This window comes from Pseudorasbora parva, chromosome 5 (genome assembly GCF_024679245.1).
Source record: "Pseudorasbora parva isolate DD20220531a chromosome 5, ASM2467924v1, whole genome shotgun sequence".
In the NCBI taxonomy this organism is placed as follows: domain Eukaryota; kingdom Metazoa; phylum Chordata; class Actinopteri; order Cypriniformes; family Gobionidae; genus Pseudorasbora; species Pseudorasbora parva.
Genome location: NC_090176.1, coordinates 9,869,331 through 9,892,906, shown reverse-complemented (window position 1 = coordinate 9,892,906; position 23,576 = coordinate 9,869,331). Strand labels below are relative to the sequence as shown.

At 42.2% G+C, this 23,576-nt stretch overlaps 1 protein-coding gene across 1 annotated transcript in view; it reads left to right on the top strand.

The window, feature by feature from the left end:
* The window catches only part of myo3b (myosin IIIB), a 199,079-nt gene that overhangs the window by 37,699 nt on the left and 137,804 nt on the right, over positions 1-23,576 (top strand). The window contains exons 17-18 of the mRNA XM_067444780.1: positions 18,025-18,104; positions 18,544-18,564. Coding sequence (XP_067300881.1) covers positions 18,025-18,104; positions 18,544-18,564 — 101 coding nt within the window. The remainder of the gene's footprint in view (positions 1-18,024; positions 18,105-18,543; positions 18,565-23,576) is intronic.

Genomic DNA, 23,576 nt, shown 5'->3' with positions numbered 1-23,576 from the left:
CGACATGCTCATCTTCCGAAAATATCAGGTAATAATGTCATGCACATAATGTCAGTGCAGCTGACTACGGCAACTGGTTTAGTCCAAAAATGATCAGCAATTTTGCAGTTGGTTCTGTTTGAGATCGGATCACGTTCTCACCACAAACGAACCGCTCCAGAGTTCATTTGAAAGCGTACCGAGAGCTCCTCTTCAAGGAGGTCTCGGTACGCTTGTTTGGTCCACTTTTGGTGCGCACCCGAGTATGATTGCTGCTTTCACACCTGACCAAACGAACCGCACCAGAGAGGGAAACAAACTCTAGTACGATTCAACCGCACTAAATGAGGCCGGTGTGAAAGCACACTTAGTACCTTTAAAGGGATAGTTTATAATAATAAAACCCACACAATCATAATGTCTTAGTCCTGTCAAACCTGTGACTTTTTTTTTTTCCTCAGGGAGATATGGGTTAAGGAATGTCACACAGGGTTGTATAATCAAAGAGGTCCCACATTTGAGTGAGTTAGGGGGATTTGAGGGTATGCTCCCTCGAGAATATTTGTATTTCTCTGATCTACAAATGTGCATTTCAAGACGTTTGAAGGCCTTAAACTGGATAAGAGCCTTAAAACCATGTCAATGGGCAGTAGATTATTTGTCAGGACCTGCTCTCTCCTCATCTCCATCACTCTTTCTTTTTCTCTCGGTCTCCTTATCTTGCCCTGTCTCTTCCCCTCCTAAAGCCGAGCTCTGACTGATAGTCTTTTCATTTTCGTCTGGGGCAGTGAAGAAAGTAATAGGGTCAACTGATATTTAGCCTATATGTTTTCTTAATCATTTTCTTAGACAAGTTAATTAACTGAAGGCTATCTTGTGCCTAATATGATGAAAACAGCTTTGTTAATGTTTCTTGTCCCCTCACATTGACAGTTACTAATTATTACATTACATCACGTAATGTAAATTATAGGCCTTTTTCAATTCAAGATGGCGTAATTAGACAAAATATCCTTGCAGCACTAAAGTAGTGTTAATGCTATAATATTAGGCAATTATTTCACAACATTTGTTAAGAGAAAAAGTGATGTGACGTGTAGCCAAGTGTACCATATTTTGAATTTGTGCATTTATTTTAACACACACACACACACACACACACACACACACACACACACACACACACACACACACACACACACACACACACACACACACACACACACACACACACACACACACACACACACACACACCCAGAGAGAGATAGCAGTAGGCAGCCATTATTGCTTTGGCACCCAGGGGTGATTTTTGGGGTTAGGTGCCTCAGTTGTGGGTAATGAGAGTGGAAGAAAGCGCTATTCATTGACTCCCCCCTACATTTCCTACCAGTACTGAGACTCGAACCCACAACCTTCCTGTTACAAGACTCTCTAACACTTTAACATTAGGCCTTATCTGCCCCTATATTATAGCCTATAGGGGAGAGCTGTTTGTCTTGTCTGTTGTCTCAGTTTGTGTAAATCCACTTGAGGTTCAGGGTATTTATTTTTTCCCACATTAATTGCACACGTCTAGTTCAATTATGTGGTTTTGTTTCATTAATAGAGTGTATACTGTTTTTTTTTTTTTTTGATTTACCCCGAAAGAATGAAAGTGAAATGTGACAACATGCCCCATGGGTACATTGTAACATGAGCAAATGGCATCTTAAAATGTTACCTGATAAAATAAAATAAAATATCCAAAACAAACTAAAATATTTTGTCCAAAAAATACAATTATTAACTTTTTGAAATAAAATAATGTCATTTTTTATCATAATAACTGCACACATTTTTGATTTTGACATCAAAACACATCGCTAACACAGCTATACAGCATAGTTAAAAACAGAATAATAATGAATAATTTCTGAACATTGACTCTCAATCCTTATTTACCTCTTTCTCACGGTTTCTCAAAAGAATTCATAAAATGTAATATAATATCATAGTTCTTATAGGGGCTCATTGTAACGCAGTGTGACAACACAACTGGGATTTAAACCGCGGCTCGTGTCTTCTGCTGTTAGATCAACATTAAAGATCGATCTCAACTGTTAAACAACAGATATAAGATTACAATTATATCAGATTTGTCTTACTTTAAAGAAACACAAAAAACAGAGATGAAAAATAAACTTAAGAAATTTACTTTTGCAATGGTAAAATAAATGTTCAGTGATATCTTCCAAATATTTTTTTAATTTTGGCGCTTTTTTTCTCTATATATTGTCGATATGGCAACTACTAAATACACAATGTTTCGTCATCCGGGCATGTGTGGAAAGTGATATACCATGTGTGTTACAACTAACCCCTCGTTAGGTTGTGCCCGCCGCTCCCCTATACCTGGGAAAAATACCTCATGGCTGGCTACAGCCATGGTCACGTATTATCTATTGTGTTGCCTCTTTGTTTCCCTTTGTTTATTTCCTGTTTATGTTGGTTTCCTTGGTTTCTACGTATGTTCTCATCTTATTCTCTTGGTTACTCATTTTCTTCATTTGTGTCTTATTTAGTTCCTTGTTTACTCCATGTATTTATAGCCCTGTGTTTCAGTTCAGTCTTTGTCATTGTTGTCTTTGTTGTACCTTCATGCAAAGCTGTATCTCTTTCCCTGCCAGCATTTTTTTTTAAGTTGTCAGCCACCGCCAGCATTTCTGATAATTTTCACACATTTTTCATAGTCCCCAGAATATATTTTTGTATGAATATCTAAACATGCAATGAAAAAAAGAAAGAAAGAACCCTCTGCTTTTAAACAAAACAAAACAACACTTGAATATGGGTAACTTTAATTTAAAAAGCAACATTTTGAGCAAAAAGCAGAAAAAAATCACATTTCCGTCATAGACTACGTCTGGATCTGATACAGAACACATCAAAACACAGATTAAGTAGATCGAGTCCATCACCACCCCCAAACCTTCACACTATAGCTCCTCCTGGGTCTACATTTCATTCAGTAACATTAGGCAGTTTTGATTGATATGCTGTTTAATGTTGATGATCGCCTTATTTTACATTTGCTTACATATGCTATCACTTGGTTCTGCGTCTTCTCTTTGAGAAGATTCATGATAGCGCCCCCTACCGTATAACAGTGAAAACTGGGAAATTTATGTCAATAGCAGGGATAGATTTAAAGGAACACACGACTTTTTGGGACTTTAGCTTATTCACCGTATCCCCCAGAGTTAGTTAAGTCCATATTAAATCAAATCAAATCACCTTTATTTATAAAGCGCTTTTTACAAGTCCAATTGATTCAAAGCAGCTTCACAGTGTTAACAGGAAAATAATGCAACAGAATTTGATTCGGGCTGTACAGCTGCTCTGGAGAAAATGGTGATGTTATCCAGCTAATTTCAATGATCATATAGTGTCAATGCGGGCAGATCGGTAATATAGTTGAAATTTAGGTATCACCCCAACTTAGCAAGCCAAAAGCAACAGTAGCAAGGAACCAAAACTCCTTCAGGGCCAGAAACGAGAAAAAACCTTGGGAGAAACCAGACTCAGTCGGGGTGCCAGTTCTCCTCTGGTCGACGAACAGACAGTGTATGATGATCAGTGTATGATTATGATTCTGGCAGCATTGCAGATCTTAAGTCATATTAGATCAATATATATTCATAAGATTATCTGAAAGATTGGAGTCGTCATGCCGGAGACGGGTTTATTGAGGATGTCGTGCCGATGCAGCATTTACAGGAGGAGTTTAATAGACTCGCTCTCTGCAGACACTCAGGGATGTGTTGGTCATGTTCAGGCTCAGGTCCATCATCTGATCTGGATACGGCCCGGATCCGGCCGACTGCAGTAAACCTCGGGATAAACAGAGAGACTAACATTAGTGTTGATGCCGTTCTTCTTATGATGTAACGAGTACATCAGGTGTTATGGGAAGTGTTCCCGGTTCCGGCTGACCTAGTTAATGCAGCCTAACAATCATTTAACTGATTTAAATAATATAAATTAATAGTTTTATGTGTATGCCATAGTAAAGAGATGTGTTTTTAGTCTAGATTTAAACTGACAGAGTGTGTCTGCTTCCCGAACAATGCTAGGAAGACTATTCCAGAGTTAAGGTGCTAAATAGGAAAAGGATTGACCACCTGCAGTTAATTTAGTTATTCTAGGTATTATCAACTGGCCAGAGTTTTGAGACCGCAATAGACGTGATGGAGTATAACGTGTTAAGATCTCGCTTAAGTACTGGGGAGCTAAACCGTTTAGTGCTTTGTAAGTAATAAGCAAGATTTTAAAATGTATGCGATGTTTAATAGGGAGCCAGTGCAGTGTTGACAGAACTGGACTAATATGATCATACTTCCTGGTTTTAAGAACTCGAGCTGCTGCGTTTTGGACTAGCTGGGGTTTGTTTATTAAGCGAGCAGGGCAACCACCCAGTAGAGCATTACAATAATCTAGCCTTGAGCTCATGAACGCATGTACTAACTGTTCAGCATTTTGCATTGAAAGCATGTGCCGTAATTTAGATATATTTTTAAGATGGTAGAATGCGGTTTTACAGATGCTAGAAACGTGGCTTTCAAATGAGAGATTGGTATCAAAGAGCACACCCAGGTTCCTCACTGACGACGAGGGCTTGACAGAGCAGTCATCAAGTGTTAGACAGTATTCTCGGTTACTACTTGTGGAGCTTTTCTGTCCAATAATTAAAAATTCAGTTTTATCTGAATTAAGTTGCAGGAAATTACTATTCATCTAATTTTTTTTATATCAGCTATGCATTCCGTTAATCTTCTGAATTCGTAGGTTTCGTCAGGGCCTGAAGAAATATAGAGCTTCACAACAAAACCCGTCCAATTGCAACTCAAAACTGTGTTAAAGTAGCCCAATGCCGCATGAAATTCGCAGACTTGGCAACACTGGATCGCAGTTTGTGTCCACCTGAGTTGACGTCATTCGCCTCCGTCCTTTTTTCAATAACGTACGACTCGCATTTACTGGGGGATATCCGATTTGACCGCTTACATGGCAGACGCGAATGGACGTATCCTAATCATATCGGATTTATTACCACATATGAGTGAGGCCTGAATCCGATCTGAGGATATCGGAATTCATCCGTTTTTTTACTGCTTACACGTTCACATGTCATATCCGATCTGTGCCACATGAGAATTAAAAATTTTTTTTTGAGAAACTTGAGAAATGTAAAATTTTTACTATTACAGATCTCAAGGTAACCTAATCATGAATAGTGTTGATTATAGCATTATATTTAGATCTATGTCATTATATTCAGATGAAAGGTTGCAGTGATGAGCATTGAATGCAGTGAACTCGTAGCCTAGAAATCTAGACGCCCCCTAGCGGCAGCAAATCTAATCTGCCCGCAAGTGTCGTCTAGCAACCCTCAATACCCTTCTGAGCTGTATTCCCCTCATTCTGGACAGGCCAATCACATCGTGTATAGAGTCGGTGGGCGGGGCCATAATGACAACGGCCGAGTTGCGTTTGCGTGCTTCTAGTAAACACAGAAACTGGCGAACGGCGGTCTTTCGAATCAGCTTTGACCGCGACTCTGGAAGACTTGGAGTTAAGCTTTTCTCTGAGAAAAGAACAAAGAACGGCACTGAAGTCATTCTTAAGAAGGGAAGATGTGTTCAGAATTTAGCCGACCGGATACGGCGAATGTTTAATCTATCAAGAAGCTCTGTTTCACCATCGTTGCTCTGGTTGGTGTAGCGCTATCCTATCGCGTGCAGAGGGAGTTTGAAAGACAACCGTTTATCCCGCCCCTCGGATTGAGCCGTCAATGGTGAGTTTCCAGACCAAACATCTTGATGTGGGTCTGGCTTGTCAGGCTAGTGATCTCATCTTTGCAACACAATTTAATCCTATTAAGAGAAACAATGTAAAGTCTGTTTAAATAGCCTGTGCCAAAATTGCGACTGTTTTACCAAATAATCCATAGTGAAATGTACCGAATACAAATAATTAATGCTTAACTGAGACATTTAATAACAATTTGTAGTCCATCCTGTATTGCTCTTCTCTCCTCGTCATCTCACTAACAAACAAGTGTGTGGGGCCAAAGGTGCAGTGATGAAGTAGGCGTTGATTTTCTATTGCAGAGGCGGCCTTTCACCTGTCGATTAGGCACATTCAACAACAAATCGCTTTCTGGACTTAGTTACAATAAAAGCTGTTTTTGGACTAACTAGGTTTTCTGTTCTGAAACCGGCAGGATATTCTTATAGTATGATGACTTCTTTTATGTCAAGAGCTCAAAGAAAATTTCATGACCCCTTTAAAAGTGCTCAAGAGTAAGAAGGTTTCTAATGACCACATTCTCCTCAAATGTTTTCTAGATCATGATAAAGTGTTTTTTTGTTTTGTTTTTACCCCCAAGTGAAGGAATTAAATCAGGGCCTTTATTTTCAATACTTACTTTGTTGTATTCATTGTAGCGGTTATGATCTTAGATCAGGGGTCCTTTCAGTGTTGTACTCTCAGAAGTATAACAATCTTTCAAATAGGTTTGCCACTTTTCAACATTAGCTTGACCTCAGGGCAGCGCTGTGTTAGGCCGTCAAATTCCCTTGCTGCTTTTCTGACTGTGATATTGGGTCTTAGTCACACTAAACCGGCCCAGCAGACCCTCTCCTGATTAAAGTGGACCACGTAGAAAAACCCAAAGCCCTTTAAAGTGGACAGAACTAACATAACTCTCAAACGGATAGCTCAAAACGCCTCTGGTCAAGAGGTGGGCAGGGCATCTCGGACTGGAACGATCACATTTGCCTTTTTACCATGCTGAGTTTCAAGAATATTTCATATTTATTTAAAAGAGCAGAGAGCCTCTGAATAAGAGATGAAGTACAAGGAAAAGCCAGGAGATACGAAGGCGCTTTCCTCAGCAGAAGTCAGCTCGTGTAGACTGCTGTCTGACAACTTTGATTGTCCCCTGTGCCGACAGCTCGTTCCTGGGCTTCACACACATACGCCGGGATGAAAGGTGTCATACTGAAGCAGGGATTGCTTTATAATCCAGGGCACATTGACTATTCTGGTCAATAGAAAGGCAACACAAGTGGCAGCTTGGGCCGCTGTTCTCTGTGAGAATCTTGCTGGGCTTAATTTTCAAAGTGAATGCACAGGGCTTTCTTTCTCTTTTTTCCCTGTCTCTCATTCGGCAGCTTGTGTCAGAAGCATGTGAGGAGAGATGCTGGGTGTCATCCTTTTTCACAGGCCTCTGACTTAAGAGACAGATTGACCTGATGGGAGCGCGCACACACACACACACACACACACACACACACACACACACACACACACACACACACACACACACACACACACACACACACACACACAATTTCCTTTCCTGACCTCTCTTTTGGTTTCTGTGCTCTCTCTGTAGAAATGAACTGCTGTACTGAAAGTTTTTTTTTTTCTTCCACATTTTAAATTATTTTAATAATTTCTTCCCCAAAGGTAATGTGGATTTTGTAAATAGACATAACACATGACTTTTCTGAATGTATTTGAGTTAGTTATGTATGAAATCCTATCGTTTGAGTGAATTTTTACCACACCAGTGGTACACAAAATAAGGCATGGGTCATCATCTGTAAATGGTGTCATTTATTTTCTCTCTTCACAACTCATAGCTGGATTCACACTGGACTTTTATTCCAGAAATGTCCAGAGAGCCTTGCGTTTGAATTTAAAATACTTGATTATATTGCAGCGTGTCATTGGATATTACATTTAAAGTTTCCAAGCACAGCACACTATACGGAAAGCTCTGGCAGTGTGACAAGTTCTGGCTCAAATTATTTGATAGCTTTAATTAATAGTGTATATTTCCCAAGACCTTTAAAAATAATCAATTAAAAGTAATTTTATCAGAATATCTGTCAATTTGCATGTCTCCATCCATCACTATTGCATTTGAAATGGGTCATAGAATACAAAATAGCCCTAAATTTTATTAGAGTTGTTGATTAATTAAAAAAATAACTAATCAATCATACATGTTTATGTAATTATTAAACACACTAAACATTTAAATGTTTAATCATAAATATATTTTCACATTAAATCTCCAAATGAATGTAGAAACAACATAAAGACAGTATTTTAAACATTTAATATGTTAAATATGTTTAATGGAATCTTTAAACTAAAGTAAAATGAATGAAGGCCAATATTACTGATACTGACACCTCTATTTATTTATTTATTTATTTATTTATTTATGAGGATATGGGATGAAATGAGTAATTATAGCCTTTCAACTTTACAGGATAATTGAAAGCCAGGTCTAAAAGCATTATTCACAAACCAATTATAATACATATCACATTTAGCTTTGCCTTCCTTCGATGAGATGTTAAACGAGGTCCTGACTCTCTGTGGTCATTAAAAATCCCAAGATTTCCTTTGGAAAAAAATGGTCCATCACCATGGCCTCCTAATCATCTCCATATATACTGATTGGCTTCATCGCTCTCTCTCCTCTCCACCAATCAGCTGTTGTGTTGTGGGCGTTCTGGCTCAAAATGGCTGCTATATAAATGTAACAAATTATATACAATAATCTATCAGCTCTCCATTTGAATGAGAGCTGTCAGGTAGTTTAACCTGACAACTAAAGATGAAGTATGAAAGATTTTCTTATGTTAAAATACATTCTCTAAACCCAGTTTATCGTTCATTGATGGGCTTCTGTCATTCATGGGTTTATCGCCTCCAGAAGTGTAACCACTGAGCCTTCCAGGTACCACCAAAACATTGAGCGTGGTCTGCTCACATCCGTCAATCTCTTTCCAGTGTGAGACCATGGCTGATGCGTAACGTGAGGAAAGAAGTGGCAGAAAAGAAGTCAGAATTTGCTGCATTTAAATCTTTAAATATTAAACAGGTCATGAATATTGTTTCAATCATCATGTACCCATTCAGAAAGACAAATGTACCCTTTTGCTGCCAAAACAGCCCTGACCCATCGTGGCATGGACTCCACTAGACCCCTGAAGGTGTGCTATGGTATCTGGCACCAAGATGTTAGCAGCAGATCCTTTAAGTCCTGTAAGATGTGTGGTGATGCCTCCATGGATCAGACTTGTTTGTTTTGCACATCCCACAGATGCTCGATTGGATTGAGATCTGAGGGATTTGGAGGCCAAGTCAACACCTCAAATTTGTTGTTGTGCTCCTCAAACTATTCCTGAACCATTTTTGCTTTGTGTCAGGATTATCCTGCTGAAAGAGGCCACAACCACAAGGGAATATCGTTTCCATGAAAGGGTGAACATGTTCTGCAACAATGCTTAGGTAAGTGGTACATGTCAAAGTAACATCCACATGGATGGCAGGACTCAAGGTTTCTCAGCAGAACATTGCCGAAAGTATCACACTAACTCTGCTGGCTAGCCCTCTTCCCATCCTGGTGCCATGTGTTCCCCAGGTAAGTAATGCACACACAGCCGGCCATCCACGTGATGTAAAAAAACGTGATTCATCAGACCAGGCCACCTTCTTCCATTGCGCCGTGGTCCAGTTCTGATGCTCACTGTTGGCACGTTCGGCAGGGGTCAGGGGTCAGCATGGGCACTCTGACTGGTCTGTGGCTATGCAGCTCCATACACAACAAACCGCGATGCTCTGTGTATTCTGACACCTTTCTATCAGAACCAGCATTAACTTCTTGAGCAATTTGAGCTCCAGCAGCTAGTCTGTTTTACCAGACCACACGGTTCTCCACTGTTCCTTCCTTGGAGCACTTTTAAAAGACACTGACCACTGCAGACCGGGAACAGCCCACAAGAGCTGCAGTTTTGGAGATGCTCTGACCCAGTCGTCTAGCCATCACAATTTAGCCTTTGTCTAACTCACTCAAATCTTTACGCTTGCCCATTTTTCCTGCTTCTACACATTAACTTTGAGGACAAAATGTTCACTTGTGTGCCGTGATGAAGTGATAATCTTCATAAAGTGTTATTCACTTCACCTGTTAGTGGTCATAATGTTATGCATGATCCATCTATATGAATGTGACGGGGTTGAAGTGATGTTGTGCTTCAGGGTTAAGCTTATTTAATTTGGAACTGGAGTTGGTGGTAATAGTTTAGAAATCGACCATTGAAACTCCTGTATTCGTTTAACATGAATATTGGGGAGTTGGGAATTTACAATGAAATATTAGGTGTGTGTGTGTGTGTGTGTGTGTGTGTGTGTGTGTGTGTGTGTGTGTGTGTGTGTGTGTGTGTGTGTGTGTGTGTGTGTGTGTGTGTGTGTGTGTGTGTGTGTGTGTGTGTGTGTGTGAGTGAGACACAGATACTGTATGTGCGTGTCAGTGTGCGTAGGTGCGTTATAAGCTGACTTCAGGGTAGATCCCCTTCATCAGGCCATGATGTGTGCGTGAAAAGCGTGAAAATGCACTTATGCATTGCATGCTTGTTCCACTTGCACTAATTCATTTTGACAAATGTCCTTTAATAATCTGCACTGCGAGATGAGAGCGAGGGAGGAGGAGAGCGTCTCAGACAGACAGACAGGTCTAGGAAGAGAAAGAGAGTGGTGAGGAAAAATGACAGGCTGAGAAAAGCAGAGGTTCTTCTCATTTGTGCTTAGCATGATGTCATGTGACCTGACAGACACAATATCACGGCAATTAGACCAGCAGTACCTGAGACCCAACTATCTCAATGATTCCTGTAATAGTCTCTTTTACCCCCCTTCTACCACCAAAAATACATAAATACATTTTTTTGGGGGGGATATAATTTTACCATTTAGAGATCATGCTCTCAGAAGAAAAGGTTCAGTGCTGTCACTGGGGCAGTACCCTAAGGTTCAAAAGTGAAAAGGCACATCTTTGTACCCCTGAATGGTACATATCAGTACCTTAAGAGGTACATATCAGTATTTTAAGAGTGTGTATTAGTACCTTTTCGGTTTTGTACCTTAGGGTACCGCCCCAGTGACAGAAATGTACCCTTTTTTCTGACAGTGTGTGTGATCAAAACCTATTAAGAATCACAGTTAAATCAGTTCTGACAATTTTCCTGGTTGTGACATTATATTACTGCAAAAATGCATGTTATGGATCTTGAATAACTCATCCTCATGTATGTTTTTTTTTTTAAGTTGTTCTACATGCTTGCATTTAGTTTTGCGTCCATCCAGTCAACAATCGATGGACAGCACCAAGTGCCCAGAATACATCTGTTTTGCTTGGATGCAAGTCCCAAATTGCAAGAACATTGTGTTGCTACTTCAGCTACTTCAGCGACTTTAAAATTAATTGCCGTGGCAGAGTTTAGTATTTTGGTGCTAATATGTGAATGGCATTTTAAAAGAATACTCCACCTAAAAAAAAAAACTTTAATTTACTCACCCTCATGCTGTTCCAGATGTGCATGACTTTTGCTTTCTTCAGATGAACACATTTACGTTGAGCTAGATCTCCTGAATCTGCTTTTGATAGTTGGCCAGAAACAATATTTCAAAATGTTGTCGTAATGTTGTGTTCATTTTGTGTGGTTTTTATGAGCTTCCACTTTTGGGTTCCTATGCACTGATATTAAATGGACTCAACGATTATTTTTCTAAAAATCAATGTTTATGTTCATCTGAAGAAAGAAAGTCATATACATCTGGGACAGCATAAGGGTGAATGATGTAAATGATCAGAGAATTCTTTTTTTTGGGTGGAGTATCTCTTTAACCATAAAAAGACAGTAAGCCGTTGCTGGTGTGAACAGCTTGTGTACATTTAGCAGAAAAGGCGATCCAACAATTTAGCAGGTTTAATGTGTGAAAGCAGCTTATGCTACACCACGTACAAACATTTCGTATCGCAAGTCTAACTTCTAGATTAGTGAACATTTTAAACATCTAAATAAGTGGCACCTTCATGCTATTACAAGCTACTTTTTGTTTAATGGTCAAATATTTTAAGTAGATATAATGAATAAACTGTATACCCAGGTTCCTCAAATCCAGCCACTGCCCTGAGCTTACCTCAAACCAGGATCTAACTCAATTACGTACATGCAATTTTATAGTAGAAAGGGGGGGTGGGTCGAATGAACAATCATTCAAAGCCATGCTAATCGCTGAAGTAACCCTTTAATTTTAATGTTAGTACATTAGTACACTTTTGCTTTTAATCTCAATGTGCTCTTTCGCTAAGTTGAACAGTCAATCAGAGTTCTCTCTCTACAACACGGGTCTTCAAATAAAATAGCTTGAGGTCCAGTAAATGAACCCTCCTCACCGGTCCAGACAATTATTTACCTAAAAACATGAATTGATGTTTTTTGCCAGACTAAAGAAATTAGTGTAGATATTTTTTTTTCTTTATTGAACAACATATGTTCTCATGGATAAACATGTCTTTTCATATTGTTAAAAAAAATTGATCTCATGTTGTTCTGTTGTGTGCTTTAAGTTGCTTTTGTACAAAATATCTAAATTTAACCAGTAACCATGTCTTCATCTCTAAGTCTGCACTGAAAATACTTTCATTTCAACATTACTAGCAACTAAAGTGTTTTGTTCTGCTGAACTGAGAAAAACAATAGCAATCAATGAACACAAGCCCCCTGCTTAAAATAATAATAATAATAATAAAAAACAAAGAAACTGACACATTTAATGTTAATTCACATGTACAGTCTCTACTTAACTAATGTATCTAATCTTGAACACGGCTCTCTTCTGTGCTTTAAACTGCACTGGTAAAATATCATTAGCAATATCTTTCAGAAACACAAACCGGCAAAAAAAAAAAGTGCCACCAGTTTTGGAAAAATGAAAAAGTGCAAGAAACATTTTATAAATCTCTTAATTTCAACTGTTCCTTTAAGTCCAGAAAAATGTAAATAACATCAAATAACATTTCAAAAGGCTGAACTGAGTTGAACGTAAAGACAGAAGCATAAAAATCCCTAGTTTCAAAAAAAAGAAGAAAAAATAATCGCATTTCCTTCATGTTAATTTGCATACATTGGCCTACATTGTTTAGTGGGAGAACTTGGCTCATTTATTTTCTACGCCCTCACCTCGGACTGCTGAGGACGAAGGTGTCTTCAAAATGTGTATGGCTGAATCTGAAATCACCCCATACCTCAAATAGGGCACTATTTGAGGGGACAGCCATTTGTAGTGCTGTCCGAAACATAGTGGACATGTTTGAGTGCACTCATTCAATCCCACAATGCACCGCGATAACAAGTGTACAGCCGATGTACACTCAACGGCTGTCGGACTTCATGCACTCGTTTTCATTCACTCCCCCAAGTGAACTGTAATAGTGGACTAACGTAGGGAAGAGTGAATGAGGGTTTAGGGGGCGATTTTGGATTCAGCCTGTTTTAAGCCGCTTTCTTGTCTCTTCACTGCATGCGTGACTGAACCTGAATGTAGCAACAGTGAGCATAGTAACTTAATGGTTGTCGCGATTCGCAACCGTGGCAACATAGGACAAACAGTTCTACTGAGCTGCCTGATATAAATGTGTTTTTTTTTATTTTTTTTTTTTATCGCATTTGGTTTTTTATTGATTACAATGAATACTGTAATCATCATTACAATATACTGAATTTATCAATTCAATACTTTTATTTCAATTGAACAGGAAAAACATGTAGCTGGAGTAGCTGTGCATCATGAAACAATAGCAGCAGGTTATTCTCGTGTACTGATTTGAGCCTGAAACGCACAGGATGAGAGCGAGCACCAGCTCTATAGCTCTATGACACCAGTCAGTGGGAAAGAGTTACGCAGGCAGCCAGTTTCCAGTGCTGTGTCAGTGTTTTGACTACAGCAGAGACAACATTAACCAGCAGCCTACACATGTAATCCCATTGGAAGGAGCGTGGGATTCCTGAGCTATGGTTAGATCTGAAACAACTCAATTAATCCCTGACAAATAGAGCAATTAAACCTGATCTGCTCTGAATGCAGGGAACCATGCGTGCTCATTCACACGAGACGGTCATTACGAAACAAGTGTGGCGATGGCAAGAAAAGCGATAATTGTTCTCTTGACTTATTGTTTGTTTGTTTCAGCCTGTGACCCTTTCTAATCTGTCATCTGCTGTATTGCTGGGGCGCAGACTACAAGAACAACAGATGTTTCATTTCCCTAGATTCAGACTTCACACACACACACTGAAGTGCTGCAGCTACAGTTGCGCTCAGCTCCCGGTTTCTGCGGTGGGTATTTTTCTAAAGGTGTGTGGCACATCTGTGCTGCCATTGTTTATTCATGCGCCGGAGCCTTTGAAACGTGCTAAAATGCTTCCCACTCATTATAAAACTCCTGCCACCCATGGATTAGCACTTTGATGTCACCAATCCGGCTTCAAAGGCTCCTTCAGTACCATTAATCAGAGTTTAGTCTCTGAAGACCCAGCCAGGGAAAACATTTGGACATCTTGTGCAGAAACTTTTGAAAAGCTCAGACGGTGCTGCATATGCAACAGTGGGGTTTCATATCCCAAAGACGTGTGTGTGCGTGTTTAAGAGGAAGCAGAAAGAGAGCGTAGCAACGATAGAGAGAAAGAGAGATGATAGACGGTGATGCCTCGCTCTGATCCTGAACGCTCTCAGCACTTGGATAGGTCACACGGTCAACGCAGCTCCTTTGAGGCTGTCTGTTAAAGGTGCACTTAAAGGAGTATTTTTTACATTTATTTCTGTCATGTCAACTCTGAGAGATTGGCATGGTAATGGATAATGTTAATGTATTTGGTCTTGGCGGAATGGATCTGCTACGCTGCTGCTGTGAGTGTGTAAGACGCAAGTGTGTGCATGCTGCTGCTGCTGCACAAATAACACAGAGTAAAATAAGCCCTGCAGCAGGAGAGGTGGAGGGTTTCTGACTGTCAGCGTGCTGTAGACTGCTAACAATGGCAAGTACTTGTTGGGCAGCAAGCTCATTGGCTGCTTAGGCAACAGCAACCAATAATCAGTCCTATCAGTCCGTGCCATCTAGAGTTTCATGACAGAAACTCTTTTGTTTTTCTGTCATGATAACTCTCAGAGAGATTAGCATGGTAATGGATAATGTTAATAGCCTGGTTAAAACCAGAGCATTCTCAGTAGTAACTGAGTTATGGTCTGGCAAAGCTTCATAGACAAATCATTTCCTAAGCGACGTCACCAATGGACGATGACGTTTGCAGAGCGACGGAGAAACATCTGAGACGGCAATTCTGTTGTGATTTCGAGGAAGATGTTGCAATGGCTTCTGACGACTTTTGCCGTTGTTGTAAAATAAATATGATGATAGCTGGTGTCCAGCGCCACTCCATTAACATTTTTGGCAAAATTTGGAAAACCTAATAGCATCTCAGACCGACTGAAACATCTCAGATTGACGGTCGAACAGAAAACACTTTAGTATGGGGAACACATATTCACTATTAACTACGACGTTTGCCTCAGTTAACTCATAATTTACTGCTTATTAATAGTTAGTAAGGTCGTTTTTTAGCGTTTAAGTTTAGGTGTGGGGTTGGATTAAGGGATTTAGAATAAGGTCATGCAGAATAAGGCATTAACATGTGCTTTATAAGTACTAATAAACAGCCAATGTCCTAGTAATATGCATGCTAATAAGCAACTAGTTAATAATTAATAACTGAACTTTAAAATAAAGTGCTACCAATCACACTCCTCATCCTGCTCATCACAGTAGTGGCTGTAATCCACATCTGGTAGCCGAGTGTTGTTCTTTGCTTGGGTTTTAACGAAAAGGAAAAGCTTAAATCGCTTAAAACTGGTGCGATAGCTGATTCGATTGAGAGATGTTCTGCGGCAGCATCCATCTTTGTAATGTGCAAAATCTGCTTCGTCATCATGTAAAGCCACGATGTTTCTGATTGGTGCCGCGATTTCGACGGATTAGAAATGGGCTTGAATGGGCTCTACTTGCAAAGCAAATCTAAATTTGCCAGAAGTTGTCTGGGTTTTCCCAGGCTATAATGTTAATGTATTTGGTCTTGGAGGAATAGATCTGCTGCTGTTGCAGATCAAGTGCAGAGACTTGCTACTGCCGATATATTCACAGACATGCTGCTGCTGCACATATGACATACATGAAATAGTCCCTGATAAAGCAGGAGACACAAGAAATAGACAATACAAGTAATCATTTTATAATATTTTGAAAATTATAATATTGAAAATCAATATATATTCATAATGTGATAATATGAGTGACATGTGAAGGCCAAATATGGTAACCAATACTCTGAATTTTATCATTTGCATTTGTGATCCTGGACCAAAAAAAAATCACAATTTTGAGAAAATCATCTTTAAAGTTGTCCAAATTAAGTCCTTAGCAATTTAATTTCCTACCATAAAGATATATAAAAATGTATTGTTATTAGTAATATGCATTGCTAAGGACTTCATGTGGACAATTTTAAAGGCGATTTATCAATATTAAAAAAATTTTGCACCCTCAGATTCCAGATTTTCAAATAGTTGTATCTCGGCTAAATATTGTCCTATCCTAACCAAACATACATCAATGAAAAGCATATTTATTCAGCTCGCAAACTGTAACCCATCCAAGTGTACACACATTAGGAGTAGTGAGTAGAGAACTCACACACACACACACATCCAGAGGAGCAGTGGGCAGCCATTTTTGCTTTGGCACCTGGGGAGCGATTGGGGGTTAGGCACCTTGCTGGTAAACACATTTGAACTAGCATTGGTCCGTAACAGGTAGATGTTCTCTGAAGCCCCGCCTTTGACGGATATCTTCACCGGTTCATGTCTTCTGTTCAGTCCCTCGAGATCGGATGTCCGTAAGAAAAGCATGAACACACTGGAGACCTGCCTTATAGTAGTTGAAAGAGACACTGACACTTTTTCATGTACTGTAAAACTGCTTGCATTTAAACAATCATTTGTATAAAGTATATCATTAAACATTACATTACTTCACTGGCGTGTTGAATCACAGAGCATGTGCAAGCATTCACATCGCTATGCTTTCTTAACAACTGTTTTCTCATCGCTGTCATTTTTTGTTGTGTGTTTATTTTGTTATTGAGAGAAAATATGCGGCAAATATGTGACCCTGGACTACAAAACTAGACATAAGGGTTCATGAGATTGAGATTAATACATCATCTAAAAGCGGAATAAATAAGCTTTCCATTGATGTGTAATTAGGATAGGATATTTTTTTTTAAAAAGTGCACCTTGTAAATCTTCTCCTCAGAAAAAGCTGCTTAGCTTGGAGTCTTAAAACCAGAGGTGAAATGCCAAACCAGTCTATTTGCCATTTCTGCTCGCTCTTGTATGTCTATATTCAAATATTTGACCAAGATACAACTATTAAAATATGAAAATCTGGAATCTGAGGGTGCAAAAAAAAATGTACATTTTGAGAAAATCACCTTTAAAGTTGTCCAAATTAAGTCCTTATTTATGGCAGGAAATTAACTAAATATCTTCATGGAACATGATCCTTTCTTAATATCCTAATGATTTTTTGGCATAAAAGAAAAATGACCCACAATGTTGGCTATTGCCACAAATATACCTGTGCAATTTATGACGTTTTCACACACGTTTTCATATTCAGTATGAAAATACATCTTATAAAGTAATATCACTGGTCATGTTCACTTTTTAACCCAAAGTGAAGAACGAAAAATACCTTTATGTGCAGTTTTTGGTATTATTCACCACAGTCAATGGGGGAAAAATTTAAATGATGAATATGATTATGAAAGCAATAACAATAAAGTTTGATAACTGGCTAGCACAGACACTGTGGTTGAATGTCCATAAGGGTAGAGAAATCTTGATCAAGATCACAATCTTTGTAAATCTAGTCCGGTCTTTGGGTCGATCTCCTCCAGGGTTCAAACCTGCGCTCTTTGGGTTGCAAGCCCAGAGCACTACACTGCCATATTGTTTTATTCATTCATGCTTCAGACAGGAGGATTGACGTGTCACTGATCTGTGTTTCTTCTTTGCTGAGCAGGTAACCTGGCCACATCCAGGGCAAGAGTGACAGCAGCGTCCAGATCTCTGCCTCCACAACTGAACAGCGGAAGAAATAAGGTTTGTGCTGCTCACTTATATTATCTTCATCACATTCAGATGCTCATCACAAAAACATCCTGTTTTTTTAAATAGTTTATCAATGCAGATAAAAAGGGTATTTTAGTTCCTTGTCTGATTTTTGGACAGTTCAATCAGGTTTGTGTTGAATCAAAGCTTAGTCATGATATTAGACTATAATATAATTTTTGGTGTTAAAGATGTGAAGTGTTATTTTACAGTCCACTGCAGTACCAGTTACTTCAGACACATGATAATTACCTTTGCATCAACTACAAAATCTGAATGAATATATTACAACTGATAAGGCTTGTGATGTAATTCTTTTGCCAGTGCATTTGCTCCAGAACCTCTGACCTCTTGTTTGTTTTCACTGAAAGAGACCCCTGTTCTGTACTTTTGATCTATTATCTGTCTGAACTATCCTTTCTCCTCTCAGTCTCCTAAATACCTGCTAAAGGTAAGGATTTCTCCATCTTCATATTTTCTGATGTAATTTCCACTACTTAATTGTCTGAGCCAGTGGATGAAAATCTGTCTAAACTATCTAAAAACTACAATAATTATTATTATTCAAAAAAAAAAATTTTTTTTATATTCCCGAGACTATGAATCAATGTTTTTAGAAGCAGCTCTAAAGGGGGCACATCGTATGCATCCTATCCTTTTTAAATCCACTTATAGTGTTTTTCACAATCATAATCTTCTTTTTTGTCTCTCTCTCTCTTTTAATTTTGAAGGTTTTTCACGTCTTTAGATTTGAAAATATTTAATGCTAATGTATACTAAGGGTGTAATGAACCGTTTCGGTACAGGGCTTTCGGTACGGTGCATGTGAAAAAAAGTGCGTTGGATTTACATGATTTAATTGTGTACATCGGTCCCACATGAATGATTTGCATTAAACAAACATAATTTGTTCGTGTAACTTCAACATAATGGAATTTATACATTTTTAGTGACTCAACTAAGTAGTTTCAAATAGGGATGGACATTTTAAGCAAAAAATTATATTCGAAGTTCGATGCGAATTATTCGAAAATTGCAACTCCTCCCCCGAATACACGGATAGACACATAAAGAGACAGAGAGAGGACATTCACACTCTCGTTCAGTATAATAACAAACTGTTTAATTCATTCGGGAATAGGCTATATTAACTCAAGCCATATAATTATTGTAGCATGCTGAAACATTATTTGATGCTATTTGACATATATTATAGTGTTGAGGATTTACCTCAGATACAACTGAGAGAGAGCCAGTCTATTCACGTTTTTTTTTTTTTTTTATCCTCCCATCCGATAATTCACACTGTTACAGTCACTTAAATAATTCAGTTTCCCTTTCAGTCGGTCACGTTCGACGTACGTCAGAACTGAACCGACGAATGGGATCTTACTTTAGAGACCAATCCTACTTCGAGCGTTTAAAAACGAGCCAATGAAATTTGGCATGCGATCCACGTATTCCACGCTCCGCCCCGTGGCGCGGGTATAAAACAGGAAGTGGAATGGTAGATCAGCGCTTTCTACTTCGGAGCCGAGCAGTGTTACTGTTTCCTACGAAGAGTGTTTGACTACGAGTCATCAATTGAGTGTTTTGAGAGTCTGCCAGTGCGGGTGATACGGCGCTTCAGCGAGAGACCGAGTCTATCAGTGACTAAAAGAACCTGTTGGTTCGCTGGGCGTTATACACACATACACACCATCACTGAGAGCTCACACAGGCTTGCAGATCGTACTGTGTGGAGCCGCGGTCATCTCCCTGAGTGCTTCAGCACACTAAAAGAGCAGCTTTCCATTCACAAAAGAGCAACACGGTTTGACCCTGCGTCTTTTTCAAGATGTCATTCAAACCGTGTGTTTCTGGGTGCGGTCGATTTCTGTCTCCGCTTGACGGGCACGTTCGTTGTCTCACGTGTTTGGGCGCTCAGCACGCTGAGGCTGCGTTCGTGGATGAGTCATGTTCCCACTGCAGGAATATGACCATCGCAGTGCTACGGTCCAGACTCCAGTACCTGAGAAGAGGTGGAGCACCATCGTGCATCCCAGATCTAGCGGTCCTCCAGCTGCAAAGCAGAGGGCTGCTACTTTGGCTGATGACCTTGGTGGGGACCTGGGGGTGACGGTCAGGGCAAACCCGACGGGTCTCACGGCTCCTCGTGCCCCTCCCCCCTCCACTGTGCCGGTGGAGTTTCCAGAAGGGCGTGCTGACCTCCCGCGCGGAGCGCCAGTCGTCTCTTTCGGGGCTCCGGCGGAGGACCAGATGTCGGTCGCTGTATCGGGGGGTTAAGCTAATGGGCTCCGAGGATGAAGATTCGGCTGCGTGCCCCCTTCGGGTGTGACAGCGTTGCCCGAGTCCGACCCGGAGCTTACGGCTATGCTTGCCTGGGCCGCCGCAAGTGTCGGGCTTGAGTGGGCAGCAGAGTGGGCCTCGAGGACGCCTCCGGGCCTTCTCACCCACTCTCTGTCCAAACCAGGAGTGTTCGGGCAACACTTCGGGCCGCCTCCGGGCCTCCCAGGTCGGGCCAGAGTACTCCACTTCGCTGCACCACCCCGGGCACGTCTGTGGTGCCGTTGGTCCCGCTTGCACGGTCTCTGGGGGCCTGGCTAGGTCTCCCCAGGCCGTCTCGCTGGCTCATCCGTACCATCAGACTCGGCTACGCAATTCAGTTTGCGCTGGCCGCCCAAGTACAAGGGCATCCTCTTCACCTCCGTGCGAAGCAGCGATGCTCATGTCTTGAGGTCAGAGATCGAGGTCCTACTGGCGAAGGACGCGATCGAGCCGGTTCCTCCAGCCGATATGAAGGCGGGGTTCTACAGCCCCTACTTCATTGTGCCCAAGAAAGGGGTTGGGTTAGAACCAATCCTGGACCTGCGAGTTCTGAATCGGCCCTGCACAAGCTCCCGTTCAGAATGTTGACGCAAAAACGCATTTTTCAATGCATCCGTCCCCAGGATTGGTTTGCGGCGATCGACCTGAAGGACACGTACTTCCATGTGTCTATTCTCCCTCGACACAGACCGTTCCTACGTTTTGCGTTTGAGGGGAAAGCATATCAGTACAAGGTCCTGCCCTTCGGGCTGTCCCTGTCGCCCCGCGTCTTTTCGAAGGTCGAGGAGGCAGCCATTGTTCCGCTCAGAGAACGCGGCGTTCGGATTCTCAACTACCTCGATGATTGGCTGATTCTAGCCCAGTCGAAGGACCAGTTGTGCGAACACAGGGACCTGGTGCTCAGTCACCTCAGCCAGTTGGGCCTTCGGGTCAACCGAGAGAAGAGCAAACTCTGGCCTACACAGAGGATCTCTTATCTCGGCATGGAGCTGGACTCGGTCAACCGGACTGTGCGCCTCACCGAGGAGCGGGTCCAGTCGGTGTTGAACTGCTTGAATATGTTCAAGAGCAGGACAGCGGTCCCACTGAAATTCTTTCAGAGGCTCCTGGGGCATATGGCATCCGCAGCCGTGGTCACGCCGCTCGGATTGCTTCATATGAGACCGCTTCGACGCTGGCTCAATGGCCGAGTCCCGAGGTGGGCGTGGCAGAGCGGTCAGTACCGGGTCCCAGTGACTCCTTACTGCCGCCAAACCTTCAGCCCGTGGTCCAACACTTCGTTTCTCCGGGCCGGGGTGCCCCTAGAACAAGTGTCCAGGTATGCTGTGCTATTCAGGGATGCCTCCGCCACCGGCTGGGGGGCCATGTACAATGGGCATGCAGTTGCTGGTCTGTGGACGGGGCCGCAATTGCATTGACACATCAATTGCCTCGAGTTACTGGCAGTACACTTGGCACTCCGCCGCCTCAAAGGGCTGCTGCGTGGCAAGCATGTACTGGTCCGTACCGACAGCACCACGTTCGTTGCATACATGAACCGTCAGGGTGGTCTACACTCCCGTCGTCTGCTTCAACCTCCTCCTGTGGAGTCAGAAGCAGCTGAGGTCGCTTCGGGCCATTCATGTCCCTGGTGCGCTGAACCAGACAGCCGACGAGCTCTTTCGTCAGCCGACACCTCCGGGAGAGTGGCGACTCCACCCCCAGGTGGTCCAGCTGATATGGGACCAGTTCGGAGCCGCGCAGGTAGACCTGTTTGCCTCTCCGGACTCGACCCATTGCCAGTGGTACTATTCCCTGACCGGGGGTACCCTCGGCACAGGTGCACTGGCGCACAGCTGGCCCCGGGACCTACGTAAGTATGCGTTTCCCCCAGTGAGCCTTTTTGCACAGACACTGTGCAAGGTCAGGGAGGACGAGGAGCAGGTCTTGTTAGTTGCGCCGTATTGGCCCAACCGGACCTGGTTTCCAGAACTCACACTCCTCGCGACAGCCCCTCCTTGGCCGATTCCCCTGAGGAAGGAGGGGATTCCCTTCTTTCTCAGGGACGGGGCACTCTATGGCACCCGTGTCCAGACCTCAGGAATCTTCATGTCTGGTCCCTGGACGGGACACGGAGGTTCTAGATGGACTACCACAAGCTGTCGTAGATACCATCGCTTCAGCTAGAGCCCCCTCTACGAGGCGCCTCTATGCTTTGAAGTGGAACCTGTTCGTTGAGTGGTGCGCTTCCCGCCGGAAAGACCCCCGAAGGTGTTCGATTAGTGTCGTGCTTTCCTTCCTGCAAGACGGGTTGGAGCGAAGGCTGTCTCCCTCCACCCTCAAGGAATATGCCGCCGCAATAGCGGCATACCATGATGTAGTAGAAGGTAAGTCCGTGGGGAAGCACGACCTAATCGTCAGGTTCCTCAGAGGTGCGAGGAGACTAAATCCTCCTCTTCCTACCTCGATACCCTCTTGGGACTTGGCTCTAGTGCTCAGAGCACTCCAGAGCCCCCCTTTCGAGCCTTTGGCGTCTTGTGAGCTTAAAATCTTGTCAATAAAGACAGTGCTCCTGACGGCATTGGCCTCTATCAAGAGGGTAGGGGACCTGCATGCATTTTCGGTCAGCGAATCGTGCCTAGAGTTCGGGCCCGGTAACTCTCACGTTGTCCTGAGACCCCGGCCCAGATAAGTGCCCAAGGTTCCTACCCCTCCCTTTCGAGATCAGGTAGTGAACCTGCAAGCGCTGCCTTCGGAGGAGGCAGACCCAGCCCTGGCTTTGCTGTGTCCGGTCCGCGCTCTTCGCGCTTACGTTGACCGGACCCAAAGCTTTCGGACCTCAGAGCAACTCTTCGTCTGTTACGGAGGCCAGCAGAAGGGAAAGGCTGTCTCCAAGCAGAGGTTAGCCCACTGGATAGTGGATGCTAAAGTCTTGGCTTACCAGTCCCAAGACGTGCCTTGCCCGTTCGGTGTAAGAGCACACTCCACTAGGAGTGTTGCTTCTTCCTGGGCGCTGGCTCAAGGCGCCTCGCTGACAGACATATGTAGAGCTGCGGGCTGGGCGACACCCAACACGTTCGCTAGATTCTATAGCCTATGTGTAGAGCCGGTATCTTCCCGCATCCTCGCCCCCAGTGGCCAGGAGCGTCAAGTGCC